This window comes from Canis aureus, chromosome 17 (assembly GCF_053574225.1).
Source record: "Canis aureus isolate CA01 chromosome 17, VMU_Caureus_v.1.0, whole genome shotgun sequence".
Classification (NCBI taxonomy): domain Eukaryota; kingdom Metazoa; phylum Chordata; class Mammalia; order Carnivora; family Canidae; genus Canis; species Canis aureus.
In genome coordinates, this window is record NC_135627.1 from 52,527,545 (window position 1) to 52,542,277 (window position 14,733).

Consider the following 14,733-nt stretch of genomic DNA (forward strand, 5'->3'; position numbering starts at 1 on the left):
GGTCATGATCACAGGGTTCCTGGATCAGTCTCATGTTGGGTTCCCTGCTCTGAGAGGAGTCTGCTGCTGCTCCCTCTGCCTCTCCCCCTGGCTCATGCTCACTCTCTCTCTCTCTCTCTCTCTCTAATAAATAAATAAATAAAATCTTAAAAAAAAAAAAAAAGACTTCAAAAATAAAAGTATTGAGGTCAATATGTTTGTTTGGGGACATAAACATGTTTTAGAAAGTAAAGTGCTCTCCACTGCATCTCAGCAGTAAAAAGGAATGAATTCTTGATACACATAACAACATGAAAGGAGCCAGATCAAAAAGAGTATATACTGTGTGATCACATTTATATTAAGTTCTAGAAAATACAAGATATATCAAGTGACTGGAAGTAGATTCCTAGAAGTGGAAGAGGAGGGTGACAAGGGTCAAGAGAGGGATTACAAAGGGGTCTGAGGACACTGGAGGGGTGGTCATAGACATACTCATTAACTCGACTGTGGAGATAGTTTCAGAAGTATATACGAATATCAAAAATTGTGAAACTGTACACTTTAAATATTTAGTTTACGATATCTTATTATACCTCAAAAATGCTACTAATTAAAGAAGAAAGACTTCAGTAAAGTCCAATCTTTTGAAGGAACTTAGATGGTAATTTTTGGCAAATGTGTATATTAAGGAAATGACACAGAAAAATTTTAAAAGACATTAATCATAAGCCAGAAAAAGACTTTATAAATGGTCTTTATACTACAGTGTTCCCATTCTGAACCTACAGGGTATGCCTTTCCGCACACAGCCCACATTTCACCTGTTTTTCCTGTGCCACGTAGCAAACTGCACAGATGCATTTCTTACTCATCTTTATACCATAAAAGGTCTAGAGTGATACTTGGGAGAGAGCAGATGCTAAAAACTAAATAAATGTATTGTTGTTGTTAAGAGCCATCATTATAAGAAACTTTTTAAAGACCTTTGATGGGAAGGACAAAAGAAAGGTAATTGATAAGAACTGGGAATAATGGCTTTCCACTCAAAAGAAGAGCAGCTAGTCTAGGTCTGGTCTTGAATGAATATGTTAGAGAAGGTACATCCTCTATATCAAAAATACAGGGCTCCTGGGTGGCTCAGTTGGTTAAGTGTCCGACTCTTGGTTTCTGCTCAGGTCATGATCTCAGGGTCATGGGATAGAGCCTTGAGTCAGGCTTTGTGCTCAAGCAGAGAGTCCGCGTGATATTCGCTCTCTCCCTATTCCTCTGCCATTCCCCCCAGCTCATGCTCTCTCTCTCTCTAAAATAAAAAATAAATCTTAAACAAAAAAGACAAAACCCAAACACAATAATAATTAGACTCTTCACAGACACAGAGTTTAGAACTTTTCCCTGACTATAAAAAATGGTTATTTTTCAAAATCAGAATTTGCTTAAGACTCTTTAAGAATCAAACTGGGCATAAAATCCTTGATCTATCTTGAGTTTTGTTAAAAATTGACATGGCTTAATTTGCCAACAAAGAGATGCTGAGGTTTCTGGGGAGGCAGAAGAAAATGCTCAGATCCTACCTATCTTCAAGCATGGGAGTAAGAACAAAAGGGTCTGGAGAAGCTAATCAAGCAAGGATTACACCCAATGTCCAGTTATGGTTCACCACTGATCAAGAAAAACTGGAAGATTATAAACTGTTTTCAAGGTTCGATCACAATCAGTACAAATAAAATATTCAATAAAAAGGAAAAATATCAGAGCATATATAATTATATAACTGAGACTAGGCCACTAATCTTTATCGCTCTCCTGAGGCAACCATAGCCCTTTCTTGGTAAAATAAACTATTAGTAATGCACAGAAACTCAGCCCCTTCATCTATGCTCTGACCAACAGCAGGAAGGAACACATTTAGCAGCCTATAGTATTTGTACTCCCCCTTTCCCCAAAGAAGTTTTTCTCATCAAAGGAAACAGTTCTATTTTGGTCCTTATTTCCTGTGAGAAATGCAGGCATGGTGTCTGGTGTGTGTGGCCATCATGCTACTTCAAATCACCATGTCCACTGTATTCTTGGTGTCATGCAACAAGAGAAGGAAAGTTGCTAACACTTCTGATGCCAGATCTAAGGGCACATTAGCTGTGTAATTACCTGCAAAGAATGCCTGTAGAGCATTCTGATGAAGATAAATGAACTTGGTCAAGAATTAGAATACAATGAAGGTCAGTAAAGGAGTCAAATATAATTGTTTAGAAACTAGGCTTCACAGTATGAAGTTGAAAGGCACTGTAGTCCACTAATAGTAGCTATTAAATTTGAGATCCTGTGGTTATCAGACTTGTCATAAAAGGCAAAGTATTCCTGTTAGTAGATTCAAAAAAAGTTAACACTGCTAGCTCAGAAGGTCTTCTAAAACTAGATTACCAGAATTACTTTTACCTTGAGTTTCCTAGAATCTGTACTAGGTTAAGAGTTATTCACTCGTTCAAAAACATTTACTAAGTGATCAACTATGGGTCAGGAATTGTGACATTCAAGACAAAGAGATGAAGTACAGAGCAACAATACCCTGCAACAGTAAAGTCCTAAATCCCAGTTAATTCCTGAGGCCCAACTGCATCCTTGCCTCTCCTTTGACTACATGAAATGCCCATAAATTCCTTTTTGCAACAGTTTGATTTTTTTTTTTTTTTGTTTTTTTGTTTTTTTTTTGTTACTTGTCACTAAAGAAGTCCTGCTAGACATAAATATGAGAACCGGTCCTATCTGAAAACAAACATATTGAAATTTACTAAACTGGGTCTAGAGGCCAAGAAGCTCTTAAATCTTCTTTCCTTTCATTCTAACTTTGACTTTTCCCTCTATCTCAAAATTCCCCAAGGAAACAAAGCATTAATAGCTGAGTTTCTTTAAAGACTATCAGGAACAATAATCATTTCACTGAACTTCAATTCTGTGCTTAGGGAGAGAAATGAAAGGATAGGTGATTCAGATGATGGGTTCCTAATTTATAGTTCAAATGCTAATGCCAAGAGTGACCTATTAGATATGCAGAGCACATAGGATCAACCCATGCATGACAGTTGGTCATATTATAAGAACAACTCAAGAAATAAATTAACTTCCTCAAGGATTACACATTTCCCACTTTATGCTAAGCTATGTCCTTTTGGGTAAGCCATCAGCTCTCAACTAATAAACACAGCACTGAAAGAGATACTGTCAACTGTCATAAACTTACTCTATTCTTCCCTAACATAACATATTATAACCCTAAAAGAAAATATATTTATTCTTGGAAAGCCAAAAATAGGCCACAAAATTAAATCAGGTTTAGCCAGGAAAAGATAAATTTACTAACAATCAGAGTAAAGCAGATTCTATAACATGACTGTTTAGCAACAAAATAGAGAAAAATCTGTGTACAATCATAAGAAAAGAATGTGTTTCTCAGGCAAAAGAAGGAGGAATACTAATAAGGAAAGGAATTAGGCTTTCAACTGGTAGAAATATTTCAGACAGAGAAGAATCAACTGTTAAGACATCTTGCCTCTGAGAAGTCAGTGAAGACCTGACAAATTGACAGAACGTAAGAAAGAACAGAAAATTAGAATTTCAGTCCAATAGGTTCAACATCTAACCTGATGAAAGATGCAGAAACAGAGATCAGAGGAAATGGGAAAGTCGGAGTAGACAGAGATCTAGCATGACATGTGTGCTACAAATATGAAGGGCAGCAGGTCCAGAGCAGGGCTGGCTGGAATGTTTCTATGGGGCAAAGATGAAACTGATAAAAGCCTGATGTGCCTGAACATGCTGAGAGGAGATTTAGACAAGAAGGGAAGTGTCTGGGGTAAAAAAGTGATAAATACACAGAAAACAGGGTCACTTTCTCTTCTGTGTTCCCATAGCATTACTGCAGAGATCTCTGTTCTAACATTTAAAAGATGCATTATAATTATTTATCTCTGTATCTGCCTCTCTTCATATGTATGCAATCACTAACTTTACAAAAAACAAAACGTATGTTAAGAAAGGAAAAACGACTGTAGTTTACCAAATGTCTCAGCTACTGTACAGTCCTTATGCTGTGATCATCATGTGGACATTGAGTGAAGTTCTAAAGAAAATTATTCCATGACTACTCAGGAAGAATGAGAGATGGGATGTATGTTTATGTAGTGGGAAGAAGGATGATAAAAAGAGCTAAACTTTAATTCTGCATAGTAAGAAACCAATAATTCCTAACATTGAAAAATAAATCAAGAAATATCAATGAAAGCATATTATGATATAGTAATGTGATGTATGGGGGCAGGGTAGCTACACTTGTGGTAAGCATAGCATAATGTATAAACTTGTTGAATCACTACTGTACACCTGAAACTAAGCATTATATGACAACTAAGCATTATATGTCAACTATCCTTTAAAAAAAAAAAAGTATATTATTTAGTGATAAGGAGGTAAGTACCTGAAAAAAATAGCTTGAAGCTGAAAGTAGTGTCCGGGCTGTGGGAAATGGGAAAGTGTCTGAGGACAGATGACAGAGGACTGGTATGTTTCACAAAAAGCCTTGAAAAAGCTATCTGGCCCAAGTTTCATGCACGTTTAACAATGATACAAAATTCAAACGAAAATAAAAAATAAGTGAAGGAAACCAAGCAATGCCCTTACGACTCGTTTCCATCTACTCGGAATGACTTCTAGAAACAGAACTAACTGAACCTGGTTTGTATTCATGGGAGTGATGAATTTCAATAGTGATGAAGATGGAACACTTTGAGGAGGAGGTACTACTAACCAATGTAAGCCAAAATTGCAACACGATGCTTAGGGCCACTCTGTTCCTGAAATTGTTTTCATTTGTAAAACCTCTTGTGACTATTAGGGAGAACTTGGGTGCTTCTCAGGGAAGAGGCGCTGTCATTTCCTGGACATCTGACTACAAATACAATGCTCCTGAAGTCCAAAAGAGCCTGACAAGGAGGCTTGCTGAGAGCTACTGCCTAACTGCTTTGATTCATCTCCCTGAAAACATAAACTGTTCCCTGATGGGTGGTGGTTCATATTCAAATACTGTACAAAAGCTGACTGTTATAAATTAAAGGTATGAAGTGAGAAGGATCTTTAGAACTTCTCTCCCTAGACAATCAACCAAACTGTTTACTGGGCTAGAGGAATTTGATGATGTGTATCCCAGAAGCATAAATAGCTGTGTATAATTAAGTGAATTTTTAAATAACTTATACAGAGATGTAAGGAATTTAATATTTCCTTTCTATAAAAAAATTCCAAGGAAATTTTTAAACAAAACTTTCCATAAACCATAAACACAGTAAGAAATACACATAATTATCATTTGTAAAATTTTAATGTTTAAAATACGTCAGCAAGCCCTTTGTGGGGAGGAGAAGCTTCAATTAAATAAGATTCAATTAGGTGACTAGGTATTTGCCAAGTTAACAATCTCTAATTATGTCAAAATATCTATGAAAATGTAAGGAGACAGAAAACATATATTCCAAACGTCCTCAAAGGAAAGTAGTATGTAGCTAGAAGAAATATTTTGCAATTTTTCAAACACATTGAAAATTTGAAAGAATAGAATATGAATACCCATATATCCTTCACCTAGATTTCCCCAATTATTGAGATTTTACCACCTTGCGTTCTCATTCTCACTTGCTCTTTCTCTCTTTCTGTGTATTGTATACATGTACACACACGTACATATCTTTTTTTTTCACCGTGAATCATCTGGAAAGAAGTTGTTGATCTCTTTTTACATTACCCCTTAACTCAGTGCACATCTCCTAGGAATGAAGGAATATTCTCCTTCAAAACCTGAATACCATTATGATACCTATGAATTTTTACTCAATATCATGTAGTGTACATAGTCCATATTTAAACTTTCCCAATTGTCACAAAGTATCTTTTCTAGCTGTTTCCATTTTATTTCCTGATCTGAGATGCAATCAAGCCTCCTGCATAACATTTGGTTGGGACATTTTTGGTAGGAATAAGTAAATAAGCCACAAAAGGTAATCCTGCGTCAGGTGGTTTTACCTCAGTAATAAGTGATCACTTCCTAGGAGGGAGGGCCCAGTAAATTATGAGAACTATGAGGGTTTTTTTTTTTTCCTGAAGGGATACAAAGTATAGGGCCAAAACCGAGTTGCTAGGACAATAAAGGGAAGATTACCTTCTCAGAGTTAATGTTCTCATGAAGTGTTGAAACAGAAACAAAAGTAAGGCTTAGAGTATAGAGCACGTCTTGGACGACAAACTCAAGTTGTAAGAAATGCCAGATTATGAGCATGCTCAGGATGCCAACTTATTAAATGATTTAAAGTTTGCTCGGCTTGACCCTAGGTTTAGAAGAATAAAAAGAAGGCATACCTGACAACAAGAATGAGGACAATGCACCCAACATTACCTCTTCTGTAGCTGCTCGTCAGACAGTTGCAGCTCTTCCTTTAAACGCATGTACCTGTCTTCTCTCAGCAGCCTGGAGCCATCGTAGAGGCTTAGCTCCCGATCGTGGATCAACCTAAGGGAGAGAGGAAAGTCAGGGAACAAATTCATCTGTCTTGAAGGCTGAAGTCACTAGAGGTAGAATCAGTTCACATTTTAATCCTGTCTATTATTACAATTGAGTCTAACAATTTTGTTTGATGCATCTGTTGAAATTTCAAGCTGGCCGGTGCTATTATACTTGGCAAAACTACTGGTGTCTATCCTGGAGAGCAGTAGTCATGGTTACTAGATGTGGACAGTGAGGAGGAGGATTGAAGAGGAGCTGGAAATGGGAAGGAGGAAGGAGATGAAAAGAAGTAGCTGAATGAGTGACTCAGGATAACCATGAGGTGCATATTAAATCAACAAGGCAGGTGGTACATACTCTGAGTCTATTGTAACTCCTTAAGGGAGAGTATTACCAACACACTTCTGTTTCTGGAATTAAAGGTTTTAACATATCAAAAATTGTTATAATGAAATAACTGGTGCTATTTCATATACCAACCATGATGGTGACCTGACCATCCACAGCACAGAGAGCATTGTCTTCCAGATGTCAGAGGGCTCAAATAGCACTATATCTAGATTTTACACCAACCGCTGAGTCTCCTTATGCCCACATTACAGTCCCCCCACCATGACCTCCACTCAGTATGCACTGAGGAGAGGGAAGACTGTATAATGCAGGGGCTGGGGGATCCCCAGGTGGCTCAGTGGTTTAGCGCCTGCCTTCAGCCCAGGGTGTGATCCTGGAGACCCGGGATCAAGTCCCATGTCAGGCTTCCTGCATGGAGCCTGCTTCTCCCTCTGCTTGCATCTCTGCCTCTCTCTCTCTCTCTCATGAATAAAAAAAAAAAAAAAAGAAAGAAAGAAATGCAGGGGTTGGGAACATGGGCAGTGAGGCAGTCAAATCTGTGTTCAAATCCAGCTCTGTACCTCATTAGAGGAATGACTGGGGAAGAGGATAACTACTACTCCATCTCTCTACACTTTTCTCTTTTATAAAATTAGGGCAGTCATATCAACCTCATGGTATCGCTGTGAAAATTAAACACCTAATATAAGACAAATGGTTACTGAAGTTGTTCTTAATCTTGGCAGCACATTAGAATCTTCTGGGAAGGGTTTAAAAATGCCAGTGTACAGGACTCATCCTGGATCGCTTGTATCTGAATTTGAGAACATGGAGCTCAGGCATCAGTGATTTTTAAGCCCCATCCCCACAAGGTGATTCCAAGGCTGAGAACCTGACAAGCAGTGGCTTGCTTTCCCCACCCAAACTGAAATAAGGAAACAATTACACAAATGTTTGAGTTTATAAACACAGAGTGAGATTTTTAGTCTATATAAAATATCATCATCCATTACATATTTTATTTTTTTAAGATTTTATTTATTAGAGAGAGAGAGAGAGAGAGAGAGAGCATGAGCAAAAGGGAGGGGCAGAGAGAGAGGGAGAAGCAGAGTCCCTGCTGAGCAGGGAGCTGGACACAGGGCTCAATCCCAGGACCCTGAGATCATGACTGGAGCTGAGGGCAGACACCTATCCAACTGAGCCACCTGGCACCCCTCCATTACCCATTTTATATAAGGAAATATACTTTCTCTCTCAAAATAATTCCAACAGGATCAACCAATAATTTAGATCTATGATTCATAAGGTGTTTGAACACAGTGAAGCTGTAACTGACAAATTGTAAGAAGTGTTAGCTGTATGACTTACTTGTGTGTACCTATCAGCATGTACGAAGTCTTTCAAAATTACTACCTAAAAGTTTTCTTTTTCCAACTCTTACGCAGAGAATTTTGCTATGGCAGGCAGTGTTTTTTTCCCCAAATGTTCATTATTTGAAGTTTTACTGTGTTGTGTTTACGATTATAAAAATATCTGCCGTTCTGGCTGGAAACAGAAGATAAGTTTCTCGTGATCTACACGACCCAGTTTAGAAAAAACTGACAAGAGTTCCACACCTACTGTTTACATGGTGTGTTTTTTTGTGTGGATGACTCATACAAACCTTTGCAATACAGCAAGCGTGCCCACGTTGACCCGGTGAATGCCATCCAAGAGGACCAACTTTCCTTCCAGGGCAGCATTCACAAGGGGTGAGGACCGCCAAGCAGTATCTCCATTGGGAAGAGTGTATCTCTGCTGGAGCAGGTCACGTGCTGTCATATCCTGAAACCAAGCCCCACCAATCACCAAAGAAAATGCAGAATTAATTTTTAAGAGAGGGATGGTAGGGTTTTTTTGTAAGACTTTATTTATTTATTGGGGAGAGAGAGAGAGAGAGAGAGCAAAAGAGAACACAAGCAGAGAACAGAGGGAGAAGCAGGCCAGCCAGCCGAGGATCCTGATGAGGGGCTCGATCTCAGGATCTGATGCCTTAATTACATCCCAGGACCCTGAGACCATGACTTGAGCTGTAGGCAGATATTTAAGTGACTGAGCCACCCAGGCGCCTGTGGATGGTAGTTTATTTAGCTTTATAGTTACCTCTCTGAGCATACATTCCATACAACTAGAAAGTCATCTTCTCCAATTCACCAAAGAGAATAATTTTCTTGGTCATTTGAGGTTTTTCCTGTTACTCATCCACATAATATAGCAAGAGGAAGGGCTTCCCCCCTTCCTTATTATTTAGCATTTTCCCCCTCCCTTTAATTGTTCATTTGAAATTTATACACATGATGGTAGTCACTGCCACTTGACAGTAATGTAGTTTTATTCAGCCAGCTTTATTTTTGCTGGGACCAAAATGTGTGAGTTCCTTTTTAAGAATTAGAGGCCATTAAAAAAAAAAAGAAAAAAAAAGAATTAGAGGCCATACAAACTCAATGGGGGAGATGCTTATCAATTCTGTTCCATTTTCTTGCAGCTGAATTCTCCTGAGAGGTTATGCTAGGTGCCCATCACAATGACTCAGTATATTTGAAGAGGTTTGAAAATGGAGGAAACTGAGGAGGACAGTCATCAGTTGAGGTACAGGAATTGGCAAACAATAGCATAGCAGTTACAAGCAATTTTTTAAAGCACACACACAATGTGTTAGTGCTAAAACAGTGTAATAGATTTAAGCAAACTATTAATAGCAGTGGCATAAAAATATATACTTTAAAATATTTGGGGTTCCATATAATACTAACAGGTTTTTCTTACATGTATTAATGATGAAAATAATAGTTTGTTTTCCATTATCGGCTTCAGAGAACTTTTGTGCAACTTATACCAAAATCTCAATTTCTGCAATCAATTTTATTGAAAATTTTAGTCTTTTGTAAATTCTTTGATATCCAATTCCAGTTTTAAGAAGACAGAAAACTAAGAAATTTGTTTATATTCACAATGGCAACAGATCTACATTGAAATCAAGATTAAAATGTAAGTCTCAATTATTTCCATTTTCTCACTATCAAGGAAGTACTGACTTAGGAAGTATGAATAGGCTTATGTTGAATCATAAAGACACTTGAGAATAATAATAGTCTCACCAAGTCCCCATAGCTTTAAAGGTCTGGCTTTGACACATTATCAAAATTTGGCTTAACTCGTTAATTTTATTTACTTTTTTAACTACGAATTTTAAATTCTATGCAAACTATATGAGCATGGCATTCTTAGCTGCCAATGATACATGCCATAGTCAATACCATATTGAGCACCATTATCAGTGTTGACTGAGATAGTTTATGGTGAGGAGGAACTCATTCCTATTCATGGGTATGCTGCATAAGGAGAGAAAAGGAGGGGTGCCTGGATGGCTCAGTCAGTTAAGCATCTGTCTTCGGCTCAGGTCATGATCCCAGGGTCCTGGGATCGAGCCCCACATTAGGCTCCCTGCTCAGAGTCTCCACTGACCAGACTCCCTCCGTCTGCTCATGCTCTCTCAAATAAAATCCTTAAAAAAAAAAAAAAAAAAAAGCTAAAAGCACAGGAAAGGTTATCACTGTGTAAGAAAAATAGGACAAATCAAAATAAATGTTTGTGATCATTTTCATAACTAAATTATGAAAAACAACCAAATACACAGAACTTTTTAAAAATTAATATAAATTAATATACAAATTGATAAAGTTAAAACTCTTGGTACTAATTATCTCAGAAAAATATTTATTATAGAGCTATATCATGTATTGTTCTAGAGAATAAAGAAAACAGAAAACATGCTTCAACACAATAGTTCTAAATCAAAGATACATATCAGAAATAGCTGGGGGAACTTTTGGAAAATACATAAGCATAGGCCCAAGATCTGGGTTCAATTGATTCAACGTGGGGCTTACTACTTGTACTTTATTAGACATTAATTACATAGATGATAAATTAAATGCCACCCAGCAGGGAAACACTGCATTAAAAAAGAAACATTATAAACTCAATGTGAAATTTTGTGTCATCCTATTTATTTATATCCCTCTCTTATTCTAGTAGGAATTATAAGATTACACAAGGATATATGAATGTATAACAAAGTACTACAAATTAAAAAGTGGAAAAAAATGAAGAAAAAAGAAGAAAGAGTAAAACTTATTTCCTTTAGGTATTCCTACTGGTATTCAGAGAGGAGGTAACACGAATAAAGCATCCCACTGATACCATATTTTAAAGAAATGGATGGGTGTTAATTTTGAAAATGCCAGCTTCACATTGAAAATATATGGTATCCTGACCCATTTTAGCTCTTGAGTCTTGTGTGGGCCCAGGAAAAAAAAAGATGAGGAATACGACTCTGGCATGAGAGGCTCGGACTTGTAAGGAGCTGAGGCTAGCAACTGGCAACATTTTTTTTTTTTTAATTTCAACAGAGAAAATTCCTTACTCTCATACCAAGACATCCTGAATCACTGTTCTGTGCACACTATGGAAAAGCAGTACTTCATTTGGTGATGATTCCAAAATACTTGCATATCTTGTTAATTCACATACTGTCTACAATAGTTGCTTCATTCAAATGAGTCAATATTTACTAGTAAAAATGATGAAAAAGACAACCAGTACACAGGGCTCCTTTTCCAACCTAGCAGCTAGAGCCTCCCTTCTTCTGACTGAAGCGAAGCATGATTATTTGTTGCTACACAAGAACTAACAGATCGCCAGCGCTGCTAACGCCAACCACAACTACAGACCAGAAATATTCTCCCTTTCTTCAATCCTCGCAGGAGTAAAAAATGGAAAACACTTGGCATTTCTTAGAAGACTAACTCAATCCAGTTTTACCACCTAAACTCTCTCATACTATCATGGCAAAAAAGAGCCATTCTTCACTTCTAGTATGTCTTCACATTAAAATAAAAACCCTCCTGAGAAAAAGAAAGAAGCATTCCCTTTAATAATACAAGTTGCTAGCTTTCATAATTAAAATCCTGTACTTGGAGAAAAGATGAAGATTCCAGCTTTTCCTTAAAGAGATAATTACCCTCCACTTTCCATAATATTAATTAAAATCAGAAATTATTTTTGATTGTGAGACAGTGTAAGAATACCAAAATGAAACTGAACTTTTGTGCAACTGAACCTAATCAAACCTAATTATTGACAAAATTTTTTCAGTATAGTCTGAATGGGTCAGTTATATGAATTAATTTCATAATAAGCTAATCTTTAAAATAAAGTAATAGCATTTCCATCTATAGAATATTTGGATTTTAGTACTATAAAACTGTTGTAACATCTGTATTTATTTAAACATATACTGTATTATGAAACTGTTAAAAATATATCATGTCTTTACTCTTCCTGCCTACACATGCATCCTTAAAGCAAGGAGAAGGAAAAATTTAAAAGAGTGTGCTTAATCCATATGATTATTTTGAAAGTACGCTAATTAAATTCAAAAAAGATGAATGTCCCAATTTTTGCATATATTTTTCTTATCCCTGAAGCTTTTGAACTTAAGAGAATAAAAATAGTACTAATGATATCATAGAGCCCAAACCATTTCCTCTTTCTGTATTTCCTTAAAAATTTTAAAACAACAGGACATGAAATCCAGTTCCTTTACAGCTACCATTGTCTAATCTTGAACACCTCACCTTCTCATTCAGATCCCTGGAAAATATCCAGATATCTCTTAAAATTCAGTGTCATTTGGAATTTTATTTTACTGTTTTATTTTCATTTTTTGCAATTTTGCTCTTTTGATTTGCAAAGGAGGAACTCTACTGAAAAAAAAAAAGTCCTATTAAAATGAGAAGCATGGCTGCGTGAAATGTATCAGAAAACATAGATCTGAACCCTAAAGCCATTGTATACCTTGCAGGTTCTTAGTACCTTTGAATGATATACGTTAATTTTTCTGACATTTCCTTGCGAAACTTGGATGTAAGTCATTAGTTTTATGAAATAAGTTCAATAAGTCCCTTGTGTGTCAAGGGACTAGAATAAGACTAGGATTCGTTTTCTAAGGCATGGTATCATTCAGAAAGATAAATGAAAATATTACAGTGAGTTTTTAGTATATATAAAGAAATCTGAACTACATCTCTTTAAATATAAATATTAATAAGAAAGTAAAATTTTACAGCATAAAGCATATATAATTTTTCTGGTGGACAATTTTTATTATTATAGTAAATGGAGGATATCAAAAACTATATAAAGTATGTAAACATATGCATTTCCACCACATATATGAACCCAGAAAAATTTCAGGAAGTACTTTAGTTGGCTTACAAAAATATGTATAATACAATGTTATAAAATTTGAAATAAGTGAATAAAGAAAACTAAACAAGGGAAGATGAAATGAAGAAAAGTAAAGATAATACACAAAAAACATATTAGAAGAAGAATTTAAAATGTGAATCTAATCTTTTTAAATCTAACACACAAAAAAAGAGAGAAATAAAAAAGTTATGTAAGTCGCAACAACCACAGCACTGACACCAAAAAAAAAAAAAAAAATGCAGCACTATACTTTTTGATGATGATATAGAGAAAAATTTGTTCCATGGGTCAGGTCATCATATAAAGTACAGTGTGTTAAGGAGTTAAAAATAGTAACAATAATTATAGCCATTAATACTTATGGAGAGCTCACTAAGTGCCAAGTACTTTATATAAATTAACTCATGTAATTCTTATAACTCTAAGAGATAAGTATAATTATTGCCTTCATTTTGCAGATGAGATAACTTAAGAGGTCTGCTTACCCAAACAAGAACACATGCTAATAAGCAGAGGAGCTGGGTTGTCCTCAAAGGTATTATTATAACAAACAGAGCAACAAATTTCAGTAAATGAAATTCAACAGTGAAAGAGCTAGTTTGGATGAATCAGTACGTGGATGTATGGTAGAGTCAATATAGGAATGTACCAATTACACACCTCTCAGGCTGACCTCCACGAACACTATTTATCAAGTTCTTTGAGAAGAGTGAGAAAGTAGTGAGTATGGTACGACCACTCTCCAAAATGCCCCCAAATATAGGTAGTTTCCATTGTCGTTTAAAAATATGTTTGTATGCATGTGTAAAAGATTAAAAGATCCTTCACTTTCTTCTTAATTCTGAAATAAAAATATACACTGTGGGCATTTAATTTTTTTTGGATATGTAGGTATTATTAATGACTTTTTTTTCTCCCAAAAGAAACTAGCTGACATTCTGTGGGCTTTCCAGGTCTATCTCAAACAAGTTTTGCTCAAATAAGCAAAAATATCCTGCCAAAAAATATCCTGCCAGTAGATCATAAATACTAAGAAAATCTGGGATTTAAGTGAATCAAGGAATACACCAAGGCTAACTGGTGTAAGCCATCAATTTTGAAATAAGGGATTAATTATGTCCATACCTATTAGCAGCAGAATACTGCATAAATATTGTATAAACACAGAATGTTAATAATTTTTAGGTCCCAGAATAGAAATGAAGCCATTATTTACAGTCTAAGCATGCTCCGTGAACAGAATGTAAGGCATGCTGCCAACATTCCTCAGTGTCATTTATGTTTGATCTTAAAGAAGCTTCTCATTTTACATATTATAAAATTATCTGTAAACTCTTCCATGCTTCTCCTCCACATTCTTCTCATAAAGAACTATTTTTAACCTGCCACCCGTATAAAAAAAATGCTTCCTTTATATATACAGTGCTTCCTTTATGTATACAATGATGTATACAATGATGGCCTTACGAGCCTAACATGATTGCCTTAAGTGACTCTGCTACAGATGGGAAAAAGCTGATTTTGAACCATTTATAACTCTCTTCGTTATAACCAATGGGTTCTAT

General features: G+C 36.0%; 1 protein-coding gene and 1 long non-coding RNA gene across 3 annotated transcripts in view; one reads left to right on the top strand and one right to left on the bottom strand.

The window, feature by feature from the left end:
- VWA8 (von Willebrand factor A domain containing 8) overlaps positions 1–14,733 on the bottom strand; it is a 353,299-nt gene that overhangs the window by 228,809 nt on the left and 109,757 nt on the right. For both annotated transcript variants that reach the window (XM_077855526.1, XM_077855527.1), the window contains 2 exons: positions 8,520–8,680; positions 6,419–6,532 (listed from right to left, as the gene is read on the bottom strand). In XM_077855526.1, coding sequence (XP_077711652.1) covers positions 6,419–6,532; positions 8,520–8,680 — 275 coding nt within the window. The remainder of the gene's footprint in view (positions 1–6,418; positions 6,533–8,519; positions 8,681–14,733) is intronic.
- The window catches only part of LOC144287998 (uncharacterized), a 236,382-nt gene that overhangs the window by 123,166 nt on the left and 98,483 nt on the right, over positions 1–14,733 (top strand). The window lies entirely within an intron of this gene.